This window comes from Toxoplasma gondii, chromosome X (genome assembly GCF_000006565.2).
Source record: "Toxoplasma gondii ME49 chromosome X, whole genome shotgun sequence".
Classification (NCBI taxonomy): Eukaryota; Apicomplexa; class Conoidasida; order Eucoccidiorida; family Sarcocystidae; genus Toxoplasma; species Toxoplasma gondii.
The window spans coordinates 4,340,715-4,364,584 of record NC_031478.1 but is presented as its reverse complement, the minus strand read 5'-3'; the positions used below and the strand labels follow the sequence as shown (position 1 = coordinate 4,364,584).

The window sequence follows — 23,870 nt, the reverse complement described above, 5'->3', positions numbered from 1 at the left end:
ATGGCTAGTCCCTGGAGTGTCTACAGGGTGGGAGGATACGATCTCTGGGGACTGATAGACTCAGCCGTTTGCATGAAGTGAACAATGCGTTGTCGGAAGAGACTCTGTGGTGTGAGGAAACGGTAGGTGGGATCGATACAGAGCGGTTTTGAGGGCACAAATGCTTCTGTTCCCCGAAAAGGCTGCGCATGCAGGACGGAAATTCAAACGCAAGTCGACTCAGGCTCCTCAAAATGGGGCGCAGTCAATTCAGTGACACACGCGCCTCTTCCAGTCGCCAAACGCGATCACTCAGTGACGCACAATTTGCTCCTCTGGAACAAAACTGAATGCAGGAACTCCCTGCGTGATTCCATGCATCATCGCTACACATCTACAAAAAACACACATCTGATTACATGCATATATATATATATATATATATATATATATATATATATATATATATATACATGTATGAGTAGGTCTCCACATTCACGAGCCTGGACATCCCAGTGAACCGATGTATAGGAGATACTTTTACATGTATAAGCACGTAGGCATTGACAAGAATACGCACTCCATGCACCTTAACTACTTCGAGCATGGGCACAAAGAGTGTCACAAGCTGCTGTTCAGGAAAAAACATCTGACCGATTTCATCGAATCGGTGCGTGCCCAACAAAAAAAAACCTTTTTTTTCTCTGAACTGTCTTCACGTCGACAGCCGGTTTCCTCGTCGTCAAGACGCCGTGCTGCGACGGCAAAAAAAGCTGTTGAAACTTGGAAAATTTTGAGGCGGCCAAGGCCTCAGAAGTCGCAAGGCTCAAGGGCACACACACGCCTGGTGATTCTTTGTCCCTCGTCCTTTTTTCACTCTTTGCTTTACCAGCTTGTTCCCGCTGTGTGGTCTCGATCAGGAAACCGGAAAACGAACGTCGCCCTCTGCACCTCTTTTTTCTCTCCCCTCTGCGGCCGCTTTTTTCTATCCCTCAGTCCCGGCTGGACAGCTGAGAGAAGCGTCTCTCGCTGAGGCCAGGACTCTTCTTCTCCTCTGTCTCGCGATTTCTCGAGGCAGTACAGACCCAGGTTGCGCTGCCTTGTTGTTCGCCTTGAAAAAGGAGAGCCTGTCGCTCGCGATCCCGACAACTCCCTCGGTCCGAGGACTCAGAGGCCTTCAAAGAAAGGCGAAGCTCGCGCTCCTGCCGCCGGCCTCGACGCCTCATGTTTTCCGTGTCTCCCCGTCGCGCTCGCAGCACTCCACTCACCCTTACACGCTGTTTCGGCACCGGGGGCGAGTCTTCTTCGCCGCAGTCGGCGCCAAGAGCTACGTCTGTCTCGCGGTCCTCTCGGAAGGAAACGGAGACGGCAGGAGTCGTGCCCTTTCTCCTCTCCACGAGCTTTTTGCGTGTGCCCGCGGCCACCGACCCAGAGTTCCACAGCCGCGCCCCCCTGTCGAGCGGACTCGCCTCGCGCCGCCCTGTCTCGCCACAACGCGCTCCTCTGTCTCCTTGGAGCCCAGCGCAGCTCGCGGAGGCGCAGACGCCCGAGGCCAGCGCCCCAGGCCGTTCCCAGAAATGCCGCCGCCCGCTGCTGCTCACAGCCTCGTCGCCTCCGAGCTGCGCGGAAGAAGGAAGAAAACCGAAGCGCGTGCATTCGGCTCCAGGCGACCCTTCGCCGACCAAGGGAGACGACCAGAAAGGAGACACTTCTGGCTGGAGACACACGTCGCCCCACGCATGCGGGGCCAGAGCCGCCGGCAGCGACTGGCCGTGCGCGGTAGCATTCTGAAACTGCTGAGTTGCCGCTGCAGACACACACACGGAACCGAAAAAAAAAGAAATATCAGAGATCCTTCCGAGGGCCAACGAACACGCAGAAGGCCCGGAACCCACCCTCGCCCTCCACCCTCCAGCGGCAACCCCCAACCGGAACAAGGAATCTACTTTCCTGTAAACCCAAATACACACGCATATATATATATATATATATATACATATAGATATACACAGGTAGATGTAGATTCACGAAGGTCTGTTTGAGGGGAATGATCACTGCATGGGATGCAGTTTCGGGAGAGTGACTGCTGAGACGCATACCTGCGGCACTGACGACTTTTCTTTCTTGCGGAGAAGCAGGCGTGAGCCTGCCGGCTGCTGGGTTTCCACTGCCTGCAGTCTGAAGGGAGGCCCCGGAGGTCGAAGGGAAGTGGATGGGCTGGAGAGGCAGTTGGAAGGAAATGTGGAGCCGCGCGAGTTGTTTCAAAAGATAAAAGTAGACTTCTGTGCGCGTCCGCAAGACCTTCAGGACGTTTCCCCAGCCTTCGACGCACGTCATCCACAGAGACACCTGGACGCAGAGACACACGCACCAAACAGCCCCCCACCGATTTTCGTGGTTCGTTGGTGGGGACCGAATCCGTATGCAGCGCTTCCCAAGTGCTCTGAATCCACCTGAGCAAAGGCAACAGAACTCGCGGACGAGATTACGGCTTAGGAGTTCTGCGTACATCGATTTGTCGACCGGGCTGGACGCTCGTGACAAATAGTCGGAAGGTGTCTTTGACGAACTCGAGGCTGCGACTCTCCAAGTAACGCTGCATCGCCGCCTGCAGCTGTCGAATAGCGCTCTCGGGGGTTCGAATGTCGAGAACGAGAGGAATCTCAAAACATGAATTCTTCGATCGCGACTCGTTGGTGATAACGCGATTGAACAACACGGCGTTGCTGTAGAACACCTGAAAGGCAGAAAAGCAGAAAAAACAACCTGCGAGACGCCACGCTGCAGAGAAAAAGGGAAAGGAAACAGTCGCGCCTGAACCGACCGAGTTTTTTTTGTTTTGACTTGCACTGCACGCAGGGGAACTTGTACCATGTTCCTTATCCCTGGCAGCCCATTTCCCTGAGTCGCCAATTCCGGTCGCCGCCTGGGGTTTCCTCGGCTCTGTTTATATTCGCGCAGCGGCTTCGCAGCAGACACGAGAGTCTCCAGAAAAAAACATTCCACGAGAAAGCCTTCCTCGACAAACGTTTACACACAAAAGCCATGGGACTGGTCAAGCTAAGCACAAAGACAAACACAGCAACACGGGATTCAGCGACCGAGGCACACAGCCACCAGGGCGAGCCACGCAAAGATATGTATATACAGATATTTATATATATTTATATATATATTTATTTATATATATATATATATACAACGTATACAGATAGAGATGGATAGAAGAATCATATGGAGAGAGCTATGATGAGAGCTATGGAGGTCGCTGAATCCGTGGACTGCTTACAGAGACAGCTGAAAGAGCTGGAGTGCTTCCGCATCCTTCCAGCATCTCTCATATCGCTGCCAAACGATATGGGAGATGCTAGCCGAAACGAGACAGAGAGGAAGAGACAGGTGACGAGGTTGGAAAAAGATGCAGAGGATACACGGACATGGATATGTTGCGCGGTAAAGGGAAGACTGAGTCGAATATTCAAACTTACAGGGCGCCCATGCACAGTTTCGAATTCACTCGTGTAGGTGCGAATCTTTCGAACGTAGAGAATTTCTCCGCCGTCGATCCGAACGCGGTCTCCTACGTTGAATGGATTCGAGACGGCAATGAACAGTACGGCTGTCACAAAGTTTTGGTAGAAGTAGCCTGCAGAGCACGCAGCACAAGTCAGAGAAGAGCGCCTGCATTTGATTTTTCGCATCTACACTGGTGTATGCATTTGCACGCATGCCGGCGAGTGCATGCCTTTGCAGAGGTCCTTCGGCATGTTGCATATGCATATCTCGAGTTCGGTGTGTACGCCTTTTTCCATCCTTGAAGCAGCTCCTCAACACACAACTTCCACGTAGTCCTGGAAAGGACATCCTCCTCCTTAGAGTGTACACTAAGTCACCTGTTCAGACACACATACGACTCTCATTCGGATATTTTGTCCGTATACGCGAACAGAGGCAGTGACACAGGAAAGTGCATGAAGCCGGAGTCTGATCGCAGGCAGAAAGAAGAACCAGGAAGCGGAGAGAGAATACCTTCCTCACTCTCCTCTGCCTCAGACATTCGCCCCCTCTTTGCCTTCTGCATAAATGTTTCTCGATTGCTTCCTACTCAGAGCAACGATAATTGCGGAGAGACAGGCGGCGCCGGAAACAATGACGGTGTTGATGTCGACTCCGAGGACGAGAAGCAAAATGATGAAGGAGATGACCCAGAGAAGAACCGAAATCATTCGACTGACTGTCGAAGCAATACTCGCTTGGCTCTACGAAACACACAACGCACACTATGAACTCTCCGCGCGTATATATATATATATATATATATATATATGCATATATATTTATGTATTTAATTGTATATATAGTACATTTATACATCTTTAAATATGTATCATTATATTATAGGTCTATAATTCCAGGGGGGCTACGCATGTGTAAGGACAAGAAAACAAAAGCCTGCATTAACGAGTGTGCCCATGTTCCCACGAGCTCACGAAGCAAGGAATGAGACACCAATCAGACGTGAGTCTTCAGCAAAAAAAAAGTAGCAATATGACTTAAACTTGCGAAAGGGTGACCCAGGGATTGAGGGCGTTCGAAACATTCTGCATGTCAGCAGGCGTCTGCGTGAGCGCACCATCGCAGCTACGAGGCCCTTAGAGGCGCAGTCGGGGAGGAAAACACACAGGAACGACAGAAGAAAAGAGACACAGCGAAATGGAGGGGAGGCGTGAGCTGCAAGGGCAAGAACGCGGAAACAGGCACGGTTGAGGCAGCCAAGAATGAGCACGGAAGAGAAAAAAGCAGCGTTTTTCGGACCTTGAGGGATTTGAGTAACTTCTTTCGCATCGAGTAGAGAATGACAACCGCTCGCCTGAACATCGCGTCGTTGAATTTGCCATGCCCTGTAGCAATGGAAAAGAAAACAGAAAAAAACCGTTCTTCTCAGCTCTCCAGTTACGTCTTCTCTCCCCTCTTTATTCTGTCCAACTCACACACACACACAAGCACCTACGCATTTGCATATGCATATAAATATATATATATATATATATATATAAACGTAATAGATATATGAATTGAGACAGGAAAGATTTCTGGTCCAGTGAGAAGGGACATAAGGTGCTTGCTTCTTTGAATAAGCAGGGAATCATGAGTCGGATTCCGTCAGTAGAGAGGGCGACGACACAAATCCGTATATACGGTATGCACGCGAAACATCGTCTCTATGTTACACGCGTATGATGGGGTGGTGCGTTTCCTCGTAGTGTCTCTGACCTGATAGGTCAACGTCTTTCATCAGTTCGTCGGCCTCTTCAGGCTTCAAAAACAAGTCGATGTATTCTCTCTTGACAGCCAATTCTTCTTCCTCCTCCTCTGAAGGCCCAAATTCGAGTCCAGTCAAACACAAAACTGCGTTTGCCCGCCCGCGCGGCTTCATGAAGTCGCTCTCCATCGTGGCATTGGGAGACAGGAAGTTGCCTGGATTCGCAGGCGCGGCAGGGGACGCGGGGACTGGCGCCCACGCAGGCAGAGCCTCTGGAGCCCAGCTAGCGGTCGCTGCGTCACCCCCGTTCGGGGCCCTCTGGGGGTCTTCTGGGGGGTCGAGTTGGGCAGTGCGAGGCGCCTCGAGTCCTGGCTGCGGCGCCTTCTCGCTGGGGTCCGCAGCCGCAACCGTGCCAGAGCCGAAGAGCGCGGGCAGTTCGAATCCATGGAACGCAGAGGGTCTGTAAGCCATCCGAGAGGAAGGTTTTCTTTCGGTCTGTTGCCTGTTCAAATCTGTTTCGCTTCTTCTCTCCCTGGGGACCAGCTCTACGTCTCCGCGTCTCCCCTCTCGCCCCGGGGCAAGATCCTCGTCCCAGGAATCTTCGGCGAGATCGACAGTGCGGTGCCTGACCACGCAGCGCGGCGGCGCCCGCGGAAGGAGGCCTGGACCTGGCGCGGCCTCTGCTTCCGACGAACGGTCCGCGAGGGGCTCCCGCCGTTCGCAGGCCCTCACGCGCTCCTGAAAAAGGTACGGGCGCATGAGCAGCTCCGCCGCCTTTTTCTCTTCGTCCGACTCTCGGCTCGCTTCGCTGCTGTCCTCAGACTGGGAGAACCGAGCGATGCTGCCGAATGTTCCCGCCCATGACTTCCTCGTTCTCCAGGGACCTTCCTGGAGCCACTTGTACTCCTGCTTGCTCGCAGTGTCGCTCGACTCGTCCCCGCTACAGGCGGCCTCCGCGTCAGAGCCTGACAGGATCGCCTCGCTGGTCCTTCCCCAGACGATGCGGCGACACTCGCCCTCGCTGTCGCTTGCAGGCGCAGGTTTCCGGATCTTCCTGGCACGCCTGCCCGTCTCCCCAGCCCACAGGGGGCGCCCCGCGATGCCAGCGGTGGGGTTTGCGTGGGCGAGAGAGGGGCGCGAGGAGCCTCGAGTTTCTGCGAAGTCTTCCTTCATCACCCGCGACGCAGTCGATTCAGAGACAGAACGAGGGGAGTCGACAGAAACGCACGTTGCCGACGGCCCTGCGAGAGACGGGTCGCCCTCAAACGCGCGCGCGTGCGAAGGTGAGGAAGAGAAAAGCGCACCGAACGAAGAAAACGGAGGTCGACGTTCTGTCACAGCCGGCGGCGAACCAACTTCCAACCGCGTGTGGGAAGGGTCCCCGTCCTGGTCCCCCTGCACCTGGTTTTGAGGGTGAGTCTCGGGTGGTCGTGCAGCCTGCAAAAAACAGACTCACGCGAATTCAGTTTCGACTCTACTCTCAGAAACATTTCACCTTTGTATTGGCATGCTTTTATGTACACGTGTTCCATATTCACGTATATAGGCATTTATATATATATATATATATATATATATATGTAGACTTTCATATATATATATATATATATGTAGACTTTCATATATATATATATATATATATATATATATATATATGCAGACTTTCATATATATATATATATATATATGCAGACTTTCATATATATATGAATGTTGTTGCCGGTGATAAGAGTCGCGGGTTGCAGAGAGGAGATGTGTTTAGAGACGCCAATTTCGAAAAAAAGGACGCATTGTCCCAAAAGTGGGCGCATACACCCGCAATCGGTATGTATGCATCTAAGTACGCCTGAACACAAGTAAAGATGGCCTGTGCGCAACTGGAACTACGTCTACTGTGTGTGGCCACTGATTTTCATTTCAGAAGGAACTTCCTCGCTCGCTGGTCGCACGAAATTCGTCAGGTTGAGTAACGCTAGACAAGGGAGCTGCGGAAGCGAAAAGATGCGCCCGGGAATGCACTTTGTTACGACCCAGGAAGCGCCCCCCTTTTGCAGCCTAGAAAACTCACAGCTTCGCGGTTCAGGTGAGCAGCAACGTCGGCTTGATCAGGGCTAACGGAGATCGAGAACGGCGTCTGCGTTTCAAAGTGCTTGGTGCGAAGATGTTCGGGAAGACTCGCGGTTTGCTTGTCCAGCACATGGAAGTCGAAGTTTCCTGCAGAAGTGGAAAGGCGACGCGAAAACGGCGTCACCAACCGCGGGACTCCAAGAAGCTTGTCTTTCCCGTTGTTTCCTGTGAACTCAAGAGGGTGTCTATATTGAGGTTCCAGAGTATCTTTCCAACTGCAGCAGCCGGACATGAAACGAGGATTCACACTGTGTTCGCACTTCCTTCCTCGCATGGTGACCCTCTCCACATCTTGAAACGAGGAGCCCCCGGTACCTCTCTTCCGCCTTTCAAAGCTTTTATCCCCTCGTCCGTCTCCTCTCTCTTACCTTCGAGAGGTTCGAACTCTTCCGAGTCTTGCGCCTGCAACAGCGAAAAGGCAGCGCTCGCGCCTCGGGCTGGAGGTTCGAGTTTCCTCGTCTCTGGAGCCGCGCCGGGGTGGAAACGCGGGGCCTCTCTCTGGCCCGCGAGAAGCGGCGCGGGTGGCGTCAGAGAATTGGACTTCAGCAGGGGAATGCGCAAAGCTTTCCGGTCTCCTGCTGGCTCGTGCGACTCTTCAGTCGGCGCAGAAGCAGGTGTGGACGCGCATGCCTCTCTCACAGCAGCCGGTTCGCCGGGAACCTTCACTGGTGCAGGCTTCGCCTCTAAGGGGGTAGGAGCCTCAAGCCCCGCCGAGGGCGGCGACGCCGGTGGGGGGGTTGCAGGCGCGCCTGTCGAGGGCGAAGGCGACTGGGGACCTGGCTCTTCGCCGTCGGCCTCCACCTCGCCCAACGCCGGGGCCGCAGGGACTCCTCCGAGTCCCGTAGTGAGCGTCTGGGCCACAGCAGGAGGCAGCGCCGAAACCAGCGCTTGCATGTCGGCCGACTGGCCAATCTGGGCATCCGCGGCGTCTGCCGAAGCAAAAAAAAAGGGGGTGACTCCGTCCATGAAACCAAAGACGCTTCCACTGACTGTGTTGGTGAAACGTGAGCGAATTCCCAAGAAAACCGGCTGAGCCAAAGGGGAGAGGAGAACAGAGAAGCGACAACAGGGAAGCGGAGAATCGGAAAAGCCAACTTTAGGCGGGGCGAGAGGCGACCACGGACGTCAGACATTTGAAACCAGGTGAACTTGGGGTCGAGATGGACAAGAAAAAGTCTTTTAAAAGGTCCGGAGAAAGATGAAAAGTTTTTCTAGCGACAACCCGCAAGGAAAACAGAAGAAGCGAGACGCAAGTGGGTATTTACATTTCTCGGTTGAAGTCGAGTCGGATTTCCATTCCCAAAAAACAGGGTATCTGAGTCTGCCCAACTCTCCTCACGTGTATCCTTAATGCACGCAGGAATACAGATATTCATGCACGCATACAGAGATGCATATATATACAAACGGACGCCATATGCACACACTCTACCAATACCCATATTTCCACAAGTACGGGAGACAGAGAGGCATCAGTATATATATATATATATAACATATGCATATATACATACATGAATGCATATAAATATGTAAATGTATATATATGTATAGTCTGTTCTGAATTGCGTGTTACCTTTGAGGTTTGCGTCTGCACCGTCGGAGTTTGGGTTTTCTGGCCCTGTGGGCGGGGCGAGGGGGACGTGAGAGACGACGGGGTGTTTGCCAGCTTCGAGTTCCGACTGGTCTCGAACGATTTCTTTGAAAAGGAGATCGGCGACTTGCTTCGCGACCGGTTTGTGGACCAACTCAATGCGCTCGGATCGAATGAAGAGGGCCGGTGGGTAGTCGTAAACGTAGTGAATCAGCAGCCAGTTCCGGATTTTCGACGTCTTTGATTTCTCAATGTACTTGGGATGCAGTTGTCGAGGGAGATCTGTGAGAAACGCAGCGAAGCCCACAAAGATACGAGCGACCGAGGGTATCCGAGCAGAGTGAAACCGTTCCTTCCTTTCGAACCGGAACGGAGAGCCAGTCCCTGGGCCTTGGCAAGCCGAGAAACGCACAAACCTTTCAACTCAGCCTTCCGACGACCCCAGGCACATAAAGAACATGCACACATGCACACACAAACCTACACGCATAAATACATCGGCAGATGCGTGACGTCAGACTTCAGATGCATCCGAAAAAGTCCTGCATAGAGACTGCATGCGTCGAGACAAACACCTACGCATAAACAGAGATAGGCAGATGCGGAATTGTTTGTGCACAAGTGAAAAGGGCGGTGCGTGGGCGTCAGATCCACACGTCTATTTAACTCCGACTGTAGAGCTTCGGCGTGACGCGGACTGGGATGAAAAAGTTCCCAGAGGCGCGCCGCTGACAGTCGCGTTTCGGAATCAGCGGTGACTCACTGGCAGTGCCGAATTCGTCCTGGAGGCGCTTCTCCATCGCTGCGTGCCGAAGGCGAAGTTTTCGTAACCTCTGGTCTCTGCACTGAGTTGTGGCCCTCAAGAACGTCTTCCCTTCGCGGAGAGACTCGCGCGAGCGTTGCAGGCCCAACCGCGCCGCCGGCAGGTGTCTGAAACCCAGGAACAGGTTTGAAAGAGCGCGGGAACGTCTGTATGCGATTCAAAGCTCGAACCTCAGATCACAAGCCTAGAGTGACGAGGAGTGAAACAAACAGGAGATTCTTCGTGTTCACGACAACTGACATGTGGACGGTCAAAAAAACGACTCGGGAAGAAGGTGGACGAATGCGTTCTGAACAGAAAGATTCGACCCCACACGGAAGTGCAGTTCTTTGCTTCTCTACCCAAGTTTGTATCGATCGATTTACCTCGAAACATCACGGTCAGCTGCACATGTGCATCACTTCGTTCATGCCGCTTCAGTTTTTCCTTTCGAATACCGGGTTGCTCGTCAAGTTTCTCCTAAAAGCAACATGTCTTTATTTCTTGTCACGCATTTTACAGCAAGATATCTCCCTCCGAACTGGACGAAGTTCGCTCGGCACTTCCCAGCGCCTGTCTGCTCTTGAAACTCCACACCGGTTTCCAAGTCTCTTACTCTCTCGGGGCCTTTTTGGCCACCTCCTGAAGCTGTCTGATTTTCTCAAAGGCGTCTTCGTCCAGCGCTTCGCCAACATTTCGCTGCCCCGGGCGCCCCCCGTCGTGCTCGGGCCAGTTGGCCCCCGGCGCGACCGGCGCGGCCCTCTGGGGCCCCGGAGCCTGGGCGGGGGAGTCTGGATCTGTGGCGGCACAGCTGTCAGCCATGCTCCCAAATCGCGAAGCAAATTTGCTTGTGTATGTGTAGTCCGAATCTGTGTCTGCAGGCTGGGCTGCAAAGGTACACCTGGAAAAAAGGGGAGAAGCGTGAACGCGCAACCGGAAAGAGGTTCGTGTTTGATAGGGGAAAAAAGGCTGGGGCAACGGCCAGACCCGAAAAGCAGGCTCGACACCAGAGGCCATACACGAGAGAGGGAAGGCCTCCGCGAGCGCGAGCGAATTTGCGCGAGAGAAAACAAGAAGAAATGCTAAGCAGACGTGTGTGTCCACATTGCCGCGCGACAATTCAAATCCAGACCGATAAAAAGATCAGAAACATGAGTATTTGGGAAGTCAGGAATACTCAGTTCTGCGTTGATGTAAATGAGACATTCCTCTGCTGGGGACTTCTTCAGTGCGCTTGTACACAGAGTGCGTTGGCGCGATACTCGGAATCTAAACAGTGAACCTGTTCGACAAATACGGGTATGCATGCAAATATAATATATATACAAATATATATAGGGATGCGATATCGTGGTCAGAAACAGGAAGAATGGAGTCGACAAGAAAAAAAGGAAGAATCCTGCACCCTTTACTCTGCACAAGGGCACTTCTCTCCCCATATATATATATATATATATATTATATATATTATATATATATATATATTATATATTATATATATATATATATTCACGTGCGTTTTCACAGGCAAACATTCGGTCTGGAGACAGCTTTCAAACGTATCCTTTCGGCGAGAAAATCACCTGTGCGGCCTTTTCTCTGTGTCTCTCGTAGTTGAGAGCCAAACTTGCACGTATCTTCCGGTGAGCGTATATATGTGGTGAGAAAAAGCGAAGGACCGAAGCGCTTACCATTTGATATTGAATTTTCGCAGCCGAGAATATCGAGTGAGGTACGCAATTGCTTGCCCATTCATGTTCATGAGGAAGCCAAGCTCGAAGACGAAGATCATGAGAGAGCGCAGGAGGCGGCGGCAGGTCAGAATGATCATGACGATGTTGCAGAGATAAATGATCTGGAGCGATGAGGCCGGGAAGCTAAGGTCTTTTCCGAAAAAGCGAAGAAACATGAGTGGCTGGACTTCCGCCGTCTTGTTCGCCACCAGAACCAGATTCGCTGCACAAGGAAACACACGAGACCCACCCGAAAACGTTTGTCAGTTCTTTCCCTGTTCACCGTCGGCGCTGAAGCCTCACAGAAATGCACGCACCCCCCTTCCCCTGTGGCCTTCCACAAACTCTTCTGAAAGACAGATAAACCTCTAGGGACACCCAGAGAGATAAATATAGAGATAAATACAGAGATACAGACACAGACAAGGGCACTCCTACAGGGAAGAGGGCATCTACATCGACACAATCGGGGGTCTCAGAGCATAAAGGAAAAGGAAAACTGTCGTCTCTTCAGAGTCTGTTTGAGCGGGAGCAAACACAGATCTGGCGCAGCAGGAGAAAGGCGACGGGGGCGCGAGAGAGGCGGAGAGGATCCCTTCTCTCTGTGGAGACACTCAGGGCGAGGGGAAGCCATGTCTCACTTCGTTCAGAGTTGTTAAGCCAAAGAATGTAGCAGAAGATACTCCAGATGACGTAGAAGATGTCGGGATCGATGGTCGAAGTGAACGCAGTGGCGCTTTGCATTTCGTAGCAGACAAAGTTCAGGACGCCGAGAATGACCACCCAACTGCAGAAGACAGCGCGGCAAGAAGAGACAGATATCGCAGAAAGAATTCCTGTCGGCACATATATCATCGTTAGCCACTGAACAGAACACACAGTCGCCAAAGATGTGGGCCGAAGCAGCGAATAGACGCGAACAGTGGTGCAGCCGAAGAAAGGACATCGCAAGCATGCCCATCCTTCATGGCCTTCCTCTCTCCATCTCGGGCGTTCTCTCCTATCTTCTGTGTCTGGTCTCTGCTGTTTTTGCGAAGGGCTCTGCCGTGTCTAGGTGTCTCCACAGCGTTCGACGCGGATTCTCCCTCCACTCTTGGGTCCTAAGCCTTTGTTCTCTCTGAACTCAGTGCTCGTATCCGCGGCTTCTGCTCTCTGATCTTCTCACCGGAGAAACATGAAGCTCAGCCACAAGGCAATGTTGATGCAAATCACGTAGAAGAATGCCAGTCCCCCGCGACCCAGCAGAGTCGGCATATTCACCTCTTCAATCTGCGAAACGACCGCCGTGACAGGCCCCGCATTCACAAGCGAAAGCGAGCACACCAACAGAACGAAACATCAACGAAACCCATACGTATACATATTTCCCCGCAATACGTATATATATATATATATATATATATATGTATACGTGTCATTCTGTATCAGTACAGGCACAGACAAGCGACGCAAGACGCATATTTTAAGCGCATTTGTGAATGCTTGTGAGGACAACAGGAGCTATGCCACCGCACAGAAAGGCCTCCATGCACTGAAAGGGTGGACTTACGTCTATTCTCTCTCCATCCCACAAGTGCCCCTCGACATCCATGATGAAACGAGGCCCGACCTAAAATGGCTCCTCAGAAAACTCAGACGTGCATAAATGAAGATTCAGATATTCTTAGATCGATTCAGATGGATATAGAGAGATACAGACGCATGTGGTTACAACCAGGTATAATGGTAGAGACACCTACGGAGAGCTACATATACGCACATGTGTCCATACAGAGATGTTAGACCAAAACATGCTGGTTCTTATCTCTCCACAACCTCGATACGTCCATATAAGTAGATACATATATACACATTTATAGGTATGTTCATATGTATAATACCTATCTACCTATATATATATATATATTCATATATATATTCATATATATATATATATATATATATGTATGAAGTGAACGTGGTTTTGGGGGCCTACAATTTCGGGTGGCTTGGTGGTCGCGTGGGCACTGTCTCCAGGGTTCCATCCCGGGGAAGCCACGCCGAGGCTGTACTGTTCTTGTTCTGCACTGGTGCCGTCTCCGAAACCAAGGAGGACGACGATGAGGCATGCAATGAGAGCGAGAGCAAACCAGTAGAAAGGGTCGGGGTCGGGGAAGAACGATTTGAGGCCTTTGAAGCATGCGCGAACGCAGGCAGGGGTGTCGTCGTCTTCTGCGTCGGAGTCCGGCTCCTCCTTCTCCTCCTCCATAGGCTGGCCGGGCAGTGCACCCGCATGGCTGCCCTCGCCCATGCGAACCGAAGCCAGGCGCGAGCCCAAATGCCGGAACGCAGAAGCGGATGCGTGCAAGTTGAAACTCGCGAGCCGCGCGTGCCGCTCGACGCCTTCTTCCTGGAAAAAAAGAAAAGAAAGCAGAAAAGGTAACACCGCGCGACAGACGCCGCACCGCAAACAGGTACGGAAGGCAGCACACAGATGGACAGCTAGAGAAACGGATGTCGTCAGACCGTCAACTGTAGAAAGATAGACTTGGCATAGACGCATGCAGGGAAGTGGACGCGTGTGAGAGACAAAACGAGGTGATGCGAGTGCATGCGTTGCTGTACGCCTTTTCGTGGCGAGCGAAGGACTCAAAAAGGGCGATACACCTCGAGCGATCGGCACCTCAAAAGAGGCCGCCCTGGAGACTGAGCCTTGTCCCGGCACCTCTTTGAATCCAGAGCCCCGCGAATCCGACAACGAAGCAAAGAACCTCTGAATCCTGTTCTTCAGAGACGGCAGGAGCTTCTTTCCAAAGACTCGTTCCCCACTGTCTCTAGGTTCCCTCGCCCTGCTCTCTCCATCCAGTTCGCGTCTCCTTCGCCTCCAGGAGGTCTGGATCGCCTACCGGCTCCCGGCGCGAAGAGGAGGCCTTTGTGGCATCTGCTGCGTAGGTTGGGAGGCTGCCCTCATTTTTCGTGGCGCGCCTGGATGGGCCTTTGTCGCCAGAGGCCTGCGGAGAAGCGCGCTCCATCGCGAAGGGAGAGGGAGGTCGTGCGAAAAAAGGAGAGGCAGGCCTCGGCCGTCGTCGAATGGTGTCTTTTCAGGAAACAACACAGAAGCCCCTGGACGCAAGCTTCGACCGGTTCTGGTCGGGGCAGAGGCTAACTTCCCGCCGAAGCTTGGACTTCTTACACCAGTCTGAAATCATAAAAGGAAAATCTGTAGGGTTATAAGAATGAGCTCGGACTGCATCATTCCACTCTGCATTGTCTCTTCGTGCATTCACTCAGTCGCTGGATCCCCATCAACTACCTAGCCGGTAAACAAAGACCGTCAAGACTTAGCGCGGCACTTGCGCAGAGACGCTGGGACGGCGGTGGTGGACACCTGGGGCGCGGCCTGTGTGTATGAGGCAGACAAAATAAACGAAAGAGAAGGAGCGAGCACGAGCGAGAGAGGAGACACAAGACCCGAAGGAAAAGCGAGAGAATCAAAGCCCCAGCAAGTCTCGTCGCGTGCTGCGAGCGGAGTGTGTGGCAGGGAGTCTAGGCCTTGTCGGCGAGTCCCATGCCTTTCCGTCTCTGAGAACTTGACGTCTTGGGATTTGATTGCAAGAAGAAGCATGCTGCTCTTCAAATCGCCTTCGTTCCAGTAAAACAACGCAGTCGAGCCTGCGTGCATGTTCTGCACCGGCCAACCTGGGGGGAGCCGCTCACGCGGAGGAGCGAGGGCCGAGTGGGGAGGGACCCGGCGAGGAGCGGAAGCCGGGGAAAGACTGGAGAGGCGCAAAAAAGATAAGACAAGAGCACAGAGACACTCTGACAAAAGAGTAACCACGTGGAAGCAACTGAACTACTGAAGAGGAAGGGAGAAAGAGACCACGCGCGCACGAAGGCGTCCACGCGAGTCTGCTCCCCGGGGCTGCAGCTGCACGGAGAGTGAGGGACGGAAGGAAAGACGAGAAGAAAACAATTTGGTTGTTGGGGGTAGAGAGGAAAACGACGAAGCGCAATCCAAGTCGAGAAGTCGCGGCGAATCCAGGTCGTCTTGTGCACAGCAGACGCAGCAGCCAACTCCTCTCGGTCGACCAGCCAGCTGAAACACGCAACGGCAGGCACAGGGGGAACCCGCGACCCGTCCCTGTCGCGCACATGAATCGCGTTGGATGGATCGCGAATTACAGAAGAATAGCTACACACACTCCTTACGCTCCTCAAAGCGGAAAGATCGACCTGGAAAAATCCGAGAAATCAAGAGAAAAGGCCGAGACCACACTCGCACCGCTGGAGAGAGACGCACAGCTGAGGAAATGTGCGCGCTCGCCAAGCTGGCAGGGATGTTTCCTTCCTCAGCTTCTCCACGAGTTCCTTCCATTTTTTCCCCAAAGGTTTCATGGTACGTCAGTTGCTTCCCCCTCTGGAACTCCCCGAACCCAGTTTTCTCTTCTCGGAACCTCTGGCCTGTGCTTTTCCTCGCACTACACTCTGCTGGCGCCGTGGAGGCGGGAGGCTGCGAAGCCGCGGGTCGCGTCTGCCGCGTGTTCGCATTGAAATAACTCAAATTGAATAAACGGGGACTTCAGAGGAAATAGGAAACTGCATGTTAATCCAGCTATGAGAAACAGACAACAGAGTGCTGCCCACCACCACCCCACTGGACCACTCCCTTGCCGCATTACTGGGCGCCGGTTTCGCCTTCCTTCTCTGGGGCCTTCAGCGGTCGCCTCCTCTTCATAAGTGTCTGTCTCTCTCTAGTTTCCAGCTCTCACAGTCGTTCTGTCGGTACAACGTTTCTAACTCTAAACCGCATACAGATGCGCAGGCGCTCTGCCTGCTTGAGCGACAGTCTCTATGCATATACACTAGAGAATCAGGGAAAGTGAAAGGATTACTGTTTCGTCCGTTCTTTGGGCGCTTGGTAAAGCGCTGGAGTATGGTCCTCCACGCAAACCTTGGAGTTCCGCGCATCGACTTGCATGCGCACATAAACATTGGATTTTACTCGAATCACTGCAGCATCCGCCAGTGTCTGCAGAGGTCTGAAGTCTTTCTGGTACGGTTCTTCGAAATGAACTGAAAAGCGGCTTCCATGCGAGAAGAAAGAGAATGCATCTTTCTGCAGGGCCAGTCGCCTCTGGAAAATCAGAGAGGTGACAACGAGTGAAGCGTGTCCGTATGCAGGTTGCGAGACACATCAAATCCGCAGCTTTTTTCTGCGTGTTGTCGCCACTCTGAGAGAGACGAGACTAACGATCCCTCATGCTCCCCTCACTTCTCTACGTCCCCGCGCCAAGTCGCTGCCAGCTGAATTTTCCGATCGTCTCGAGATAGGACTAAAAAGACCGTTTCCACGACTCAGCTGCATTTACGCGTTTCAACCGATTTTCTGTGCCCGTGGAACATCGTAAGATGTTCTCTACAGTTTAATGACAGCCAAAGAGGTAGAGAAAGACGACTATGAGTCCTGATTAGCCCGCGTTGAGGCGATTCACCGCAGTCACGAACATTTCACCGTAATGACTCGCAGCAGCATTATTCGCACGCTCCCTTATCCTCAGTACCCTTGTGAATTCACAATTCACATTCCGTCTATCTGCATACATAAATCTGTGTCTGTCAAGTCGATCTCAAGATGTCAGTATCCATCTAAGATCGAGTTTTTGTGCATGATAGGTTGTATGTCCATTACTCCGTAGATAAGTGAGTCCGCCGCGCTTGTGCCTGTCACATCTGTTTGCGTGCGGGTATAGGTGTTTTCCACCGCACCTCGCGACAACAGCCGACTCGACTGCTTCGACGCCAGTCTGTTATGAATTGAGTTAAAATGTCAATTAACCATTCGCGCACATGCACACAAATCTGCGTTTGCGCACGCAGGAGCTAGTGTGTGAATTAGCAACAGAAGCAGATACACATTTGACAACAACGGGGAGACCACTTTGTCGCTCCACCTGCAAACGCGTGTTTAAAACGTTTTTCTTTGAAGTGAAAGGTTTCTCTTCATCCCTGGTTGCGTGCTAAGGTTTCTGTGCAAAAAACTCTGATTTCCCCGTCTTCCCTCGACGCTCAAAAAGCCTCTGAACACCTGGAAAGAAACTCCACCTGGCAACGGGCGAGCGAAGTCATGAACGCGCTCGAGCTGAACTGATAACTGCGCCCGGGAGTGCTACACAATCCCACATATCTCTGCAGGTTGAGAAAGCAGATATGAGCGTTCCCGTATACACAGGGATATCTAGGATATCTGCGTGTGCTTTTTGGGCCTGCATGCGGGCATATACAGGTCTATACATAAATAAGTATACACACACGTGCATGCAAGTCTGCACAGACGCGCATGCACCTGCGTATGCATCTATCCATGCATATACATACATATAGAGAGAGAGTCGGCTAAGGTAGAGAATGAAAGATGCACCATTTCTTTGTCCACAGAGGCGAATGCCAATGCGTCTTTGTTTGTCTGGAGAGACGGTATCGTTGTTTTTCTCAGTGTGTGATATGGTTTGTCTCACCGCGGAGCGTTTGGGCGTCCTTTGGTAGCTGCAGCTATTTTCTGAATTTTGTGATGCTTCTTTTTCTCTTCTTTTTGGCAAAATGCCGCACCACCACCCTGAGCATATATCGCGTGAGGAGCTGTATGGGAGCGAAGATCGGTAGGCGCCGAAAGAGGGCGTACGGGCCTAGGAGAGACTCATCAGAGCGAGAGACCCAGCGAAGAGGAAGCGCATGCAGGGAAGTGACGATGCACACAGGGAAGAGCATGGAAAGAACTCCGTAGTCCACGAAAGAGGAGCAGACGAACTGAACGAGGCAGAGAGGCAAGCCGAACCCTGCGAAGTAGAGCCAGTGCTCTTCGAAGTACTTGACGCGAGACCTCATTTCTCCCACAAATAAAATGCGTCTCTCTTGTCTGTTTTCTCTGTTCGCCATTCTCCCATCCGCTTCTGTCTTAAGCGGTCGACTGCCCTCTCGGTCCTGAACTTGAACTCGGGAGTTCTGATCCTCCCGCGTCGGGAAGGCAGGAAACACAGGCGCGGCTGCGGGAGCAGTGCAGCAGCTGCATGCTGGAGAGACGCCCCACACTGAAGAAACTCCTCGCCGTACAGGCTCTGCTTGCGGTTGCCAGGAAAACGTTTCAGGCCCGTTCGGGGTCGCGCCCTCCGCGAGGCCTCTCCTGCTTGGTAAAGCGAGGCTCGAGACGTCTCTCCCTTGGTTTTCTTCCTTATTCTCTCGCATGTGTTTGGCCTCGGTCTTCGTGGCAAAGAGAGCCGCCAGACGCTGAATTCGCATCTTCATCTGAGGGGACAGAGCCCGCCTTGCCTCGTGTTTGGTGCTCTTGAGATATCTCTGCTGACTCTTGATCCACGCATTGACGCGTCTCGCAAAGGCTTCCTCGGCCTCTTCTCCTCCTTCGCTCCCAGAGGGCCAGGCGCCAGTCGCGGTCCGACCTCGGCCCCTGCCCATGCACCCCACACTGTGGGCTCCGCCGTCTCCAAGTGTCTCTGTGTCTCCACACAGCGCCTGGTGCGACGCCGAGGGAGAGGGCCGGCAGGGGGGATCGTGGGACGAGAAGGGTGAAAGCGAGGAGAAGGACGAAAAGTACAGTGCGTCGTTCTCGCCGATGGTAAGACCCAGGAGCCGTCTCCCGGAAATGGAGGCGCCAGGGGCGTGTCTGTCTCTCGAACTCGAAGCCAGGAAACAGGACGCCTGTTGGCAGGGTCGACGACGTGGACCGCCTCGCGTGCTGCACCGGCAGTTCTCAGGAAGCGAGCGCAGTCTGAGTTCTTCTCTCGCGATCTGAGGGCCCAGACAACCTTCTCCCCCGTCGTCGCCCTCGCTCCAAGTGTCTACATGTTCGGCCGAAGCACAAGAGAAGGAAGTGTATGGAAGGTAGTCGTGCCAGTCGAAGCAATAGAAGGCAAAGAGCCACGAGAGGTTGATGAGGGACAGGGGGGGGCCGATAAACGGAATGAGTGGCAGAAGGACTGAAGCCCCGATCCACCAGACGTAGTGCAGGAGCAGGCGCAGAGCAAACTCACAGGGGGAGACGCCTCCCGAGGAAGGCCCGCCGACCGCTGGAGGACAGGGCGACGAAGAGAAGAACGAAGCCGAGTAGAAAGCAGACGGAGAAACGGGCGGTACTGCTGAGGACGCATGCTTCTCGGCAGGCGAGAACCATTCGTACACGGGTGCAAAGAAGCCGAAGAGCGACGGGAAGCCGTCTTCGTCGTCCGAGTCTTTCCTCCCTTCCCAGGGATGCGGAGGGGAAGACAAACGCCACTTCCCTCTGAAGAAGGACGACCAGGCAAACGTCCTACTGCCTCGCCGGACGACAGCGCGAGTCAGCTTCCCCAGGCGAGAAGCTCCGTTGCCTCCTGTGTCTGTGTGTCGCTCCCTAGCCTCAAGAGCACTTTGTTCTCCGACAAAGTCCGTCGGTTCGTCCTTACCAAGTTCGAGCGGGACAGCCCCTTGTGTCTCCTGCCACGGCCCTCTCTGGTCTCCGCTTCTCACCCACAAGGTCCACAAGCGTGCACAGAAGCTCCCCGACGGCCTCTCTTTCCAGGTTGTGGGCAAAGCGGAGCTCGCCGATGATGAGGCCTGGTCCCGGGGTCTGCGCTTCAGCTGAAGCGAGCTACAGAAAGAAGAAACGCCGTGACCGCCTGTCCCCTCCGTCCTCCTCCCCTCACAAGCTTCCTCCCTCCTCATCGGCGGTGCATCGCCCTCACGTGTGTCTCCCGCGCCTCGAGTATGGAACTCGAATCTGTCGCCCGGAGAAGCGAAACGGAACACACAAGACGCCTCTGGACAGCTGTGCGATGCGTTAGGTTCCGCGGACGAGACCCGGCGAGAAGGACCGTTCATCCCTGACAACTGGTTCGTTCTCTCCCTACTCGAGGTCTCTTCATCCTGCAGAAGCAGCGCCGCAGCAGTGTCCGCGATGTCGCGATACCAGAGAGAGTTAAACAAGCTGTTGCAGCAGTAGAGGGGATAGAGGACGAAGAATCTGAAGAGACTCCACAGCGCACACTCGATGAGCGGGACGAGCCAGGCGACAGTCGCGGCTCCAGGGCGGACTGCTTGGAGACCCAACGGAGACACCCCGACACCTGGCGTTGCCCCTTCTGTGGCGACGGGTCCTGTGGGGTCGTAGTCACTACCGAGAGAGGGAAAGAAATAGACCAAAGCAACGGCAAAAGGCGAGAAAACGTCGAGAGAGAGGAGCGGCAAGGCCGGGGGGACATCTGCAGCTTGCGCCGAAGCGGCGAGAGTCGGAGGCAGGGGAGAAGAGCCCTGTTTCTCGGCCGCGGTGTACGTAGAAAACAGAGAGACGAGCGTGGCGATGAAACAAATCAGAAACGACGACACCGCGGCGATGACCGGCATCAAAATGTGCGTGAAGAACTGAATCAGACCCAGGAAGAGACCGCCATTCAGCAGGAGACACGAGATCGACTTCTGGCAAATCACGGGACTTCGGAAACAGTACACGAGAAACCGGTGAACAGACAAGCAGTCAAGCACGCCGCGAAGGTAGACCGCGAGGCCGGCGCGCACAATCGAGACGCACAACCAAACGCACGCAAAAACAGACGCCAGCATGGCTTTGACAGACGCGAAGCATGAGCCTCGGGTCTCAATAGGTGAAACGCGATGATGCCCCTGCAACCGAGGATCCAACCCAGAAGTTCGCAGCGTTTTGTGGGCGGCTGAAGGGAGACTCCGATAAGAAGAAAACGGGTGGACAGAAGCGGCCATTCCCTCCGTATACAGCTGCCTGGAGTGCAACGAAGCAGAGGCGCCGTAAGGTCGGGAACGCGACGAGCCGGTCCCATGAGGCTCCGTGCAAACACACGTAACCTTCGAAATGCCTGCGTCGAGATTTCTCGAATTTTTCGCAGATAAACCGGCGTCGTCATGGGCAGACGAGAACGGAGGCGACGCACAGTGCGATGTACGCCGACACTGACTTCGCTCTACAAGACCGGAGCCGTTCTGGACCAGCTGCTGTGTCCGGGCTCTCGCCTCCAGAGCGAATCCGGAGTCACGCTGTGTGCCTTGCGAAGTCCGAATGCCCCGGAAATACGCCCCAGGGGGAACCGGCGAAGAAGCGAATCGACAGTCGCTGCGGCCACTGACCAAGTCTGTTCCCGCCGTTCGGCCCATCAACTGCTCTGCACCCCGGCTTGGACTTTGCCAAGAGGAACAACGGTGGATGTCTGTCTGGCACAGGGCCTTTTCTCCGCAGTAGGACTGGAAGAAAGAAGCATGAAGATGGGGATCCGTTTCATCGTCCCCTGACACTCCTGTGTGGTGGAAGCCGGGAGGAAGTCCAGGGTATTTTCCTTGCGACAGAAATAGTGCTGGAGTGGCACAAGGTTGCCGCGATGGCCCGACACAGTGACGATGGTCGGGAGAATCCGCTTTGAAGTCGTGGTTTTTCTGCTTGCCATCCCGAGACTTGACATTGTCCACTCCCGCGCGTACGTAGCCCGGAGAAAACGCGTTCGAAACAGCAACAGCAGACTCTGGCGGTAAAGAACACGCCCCAAGACCCCGCGAGGGAACCTCAAAAAAGGCAGACTCGTAGCGCAACATCTCAATAAGATATAGTGGCACTGAGTGGGAGGAGCTAGTCGCTGCAACGGCAGAATTGCTTCCGTCAAGTGCAAAGCCATGTGCCTAGCAAAAAGCACATGGAAAGAGCTTCTGCCAGAGCGCATCCGCCCGTCGATGAACGGTGTGAACTCCCGCGACCTCCCGCGGATCAGAATTGACAGGAAATGCGGCAAAGGAAAAAAAGGACACCATAACACGCCCCCCTCCCATCACCAGCATATCATAACCGCCCTGACAAAACAAACGACTAGGGTTAAGGCAAGGAGAGAGGGGCAAACCTCGTGAAAACGAACCACACAATGAATAAAAAACTTGCTTCAATTCCGTGCCAACTGGCTGGCAGCGGCGGGACGACTCCGACATTCGCTGGGCCACCCGTGTGTGTCCAAGCTGAGGCAAGCGGAGAAACAGCGAGCAAAAAGTTTAGGAGATACAGAAATCGCGCAGAGCCACAGGCAACACTAGTGTTTCAAAGCGACGTCGACCCCACCTCCTGGGACAACAGTGAGACACAACATGACTTGTGCAGACAAAAAGTCAGTCGACGAAACATTTTTCCGAGCAACCGGGAAGGTTGATGTTCGCTGTCGCAAGCCCAGAAACCAGCAGCGCGCAAGCCTGGAAACACGAAAAGAAAGGGTGCAAGACTAGGAAGAGACTTTCTCTATAAAAATCGCAGCGAGAAAAAAGACGCGCATGCAGCCACGCTTCGGCGCTCAATTGCAACCGCTTGACCGCCCGCCACCGCTTGCAAGAAACCGCGTCGATTCTCAGGGCCGTAGAGCACGCTCCTTCAGAGTCATGAAGAAATCCATGCAGAACGGAACATTGCATGGAAACAAAGACATAAAATACAGGAGGACTGTGAGGATACAAAGTTCTGCGGAAGACAGGAGGTGCATATCGAGGGGCTGTTCAACTTCGGACACTGCCATTGGTGTTCTGCGCTCGTGGCATGTCGCGACAGACAGCCAGCCGACGGCCGGTGGGATAGCCAGGGAGCAGGTGGATCAGGGGCCAGACTTGACTTAGTTTAAGTGATTTCTGTCGCAGATGACAACGAGGAAACGAACCCCATTTGTGACAGGATTCTACGTTGTTTGCGGAGAGGAGAGACTCCGTACACGTTACAGAGGGCTCTTCTTAGGTACCACGGCTGGCACCGCGGTAATACACGAGCCAGGCGAGGGAGAGTTTGGCATTAAATGGTGGAACCAGGACGAAGAATTCAGATATGCAGCAAGATTTCTAGTGAACTGAGCAAGACGATGGACAGGCAGATGTGTGCGTGTCATATTTCGCAATAATCGTTTTGAAACATTGTAGGAACGCAGTACGAGATCGAAACTAAGTGCGGCCAGCTGGGTGTCGTTGAATGACTTGGCGCTGAAACTGACGAAGGTTTGCGTCTTGAATGTCGTTGTTTACCGGATCCAAGCTCGACTGTGTTAGCAATGTTTCTAGCAGACGCAGTATATCTCAGAGGCGATTCCGGGCTGTGGGGGTCGTCTTTCCGGGAAGCAGTGTCTGACGCGGTGCGTATGGGCTGGGTAACTGGCGTCAAGCTCACCAACATATTGCCTTATTAATGCTTACAAAATGTCGGAAGTGCAAAGAAATCGTAAGTGCAGAGAAAGTACGGAGAGAATCTGGGGAGTCAGCTACGCAGTCAGGGAAGTGAAAGAGTTCTCCTTTGAGGCTGTTCCGGAATGAGTGTCATCGAAGTTCTTGCTTCTCGGACGACTCCATAGTAACTGTGGTGGAAAAGAACTC

At 53.4% G+C, this 23,870-nt stretch overlaps 1 protein-coding gene across 1 annotated transcript; it reads right to left on the bottom strand.

Annotated features, from left to right (window-relative positions):
• Positions 1-126: 126 nt before the first annotated feature.
• On the bottom strand, positions 127-22,744 carry TGME49_234410 (transporter, small conductance mechanosensitive ion channel (MscS) family protein). Its single transcript, XM_018780400.1, has 18 exons — positions 18,084-22,744; positions 15,195-15,710; positions 14,384-14,676; positions 13,474-13,887; positions 12,140-12,285; positions 11,457-11,721; positions 10,382-10,666; positions 9,727-9,893; positions 8,946-9,245; positions 7,738-8,298; positions 7,311-7,456; positions 5,254-6,679; positions 4,795-4,880; positions 4,085-4,238; positions 3,468-3,625; positions 2,489-2,716; positions 2,079-2,328; positions 127-1,786 (listed from the first exon to the last, which is right to left on the bottom strand). Exons 1-18 carry the CDS (start codon positions 22,074-22,076, stop codon positions 972-974), a joined length of 10,203 nt encoding a protein of 3,400 aa, XP_018635855.1. The 5' UTR covers positions 22,077-22,744; the 3' UTR covers positions 127-971.
• Between the last annotated feature and the right edge of the window lie 1,126 nt (positions 22,745-23,870).

What these genes read in the sequence shown, in the direction of transcription:
- TGME49_234410 (XM_018780400.1), bottom strand. Translation starts at nt 22,076, where the DNA reads ATGTTGCGCTACGAGTCTGCCTTTTTTGAGGTTCCCTCGCGGGGTCTT. An exon ending in GCTTAACAACTCTGAACGAA is followed by an intron (nt 11,722 to 12,139) that starts GTGAGACATGGC and finishes TTCCTTGTGCAG; the next exon opens with CGAATCTGGTTCTGGTGGCG. An exon ending in AGCCCGGTCGACAAATCGAT is followed by an intron (nt 2,329 to 2,488) that starts GTACGCAGAACT and finishes CTCTGCGTCCAG; the next exon opens with GTGTCTCTGTGGATGACGTG.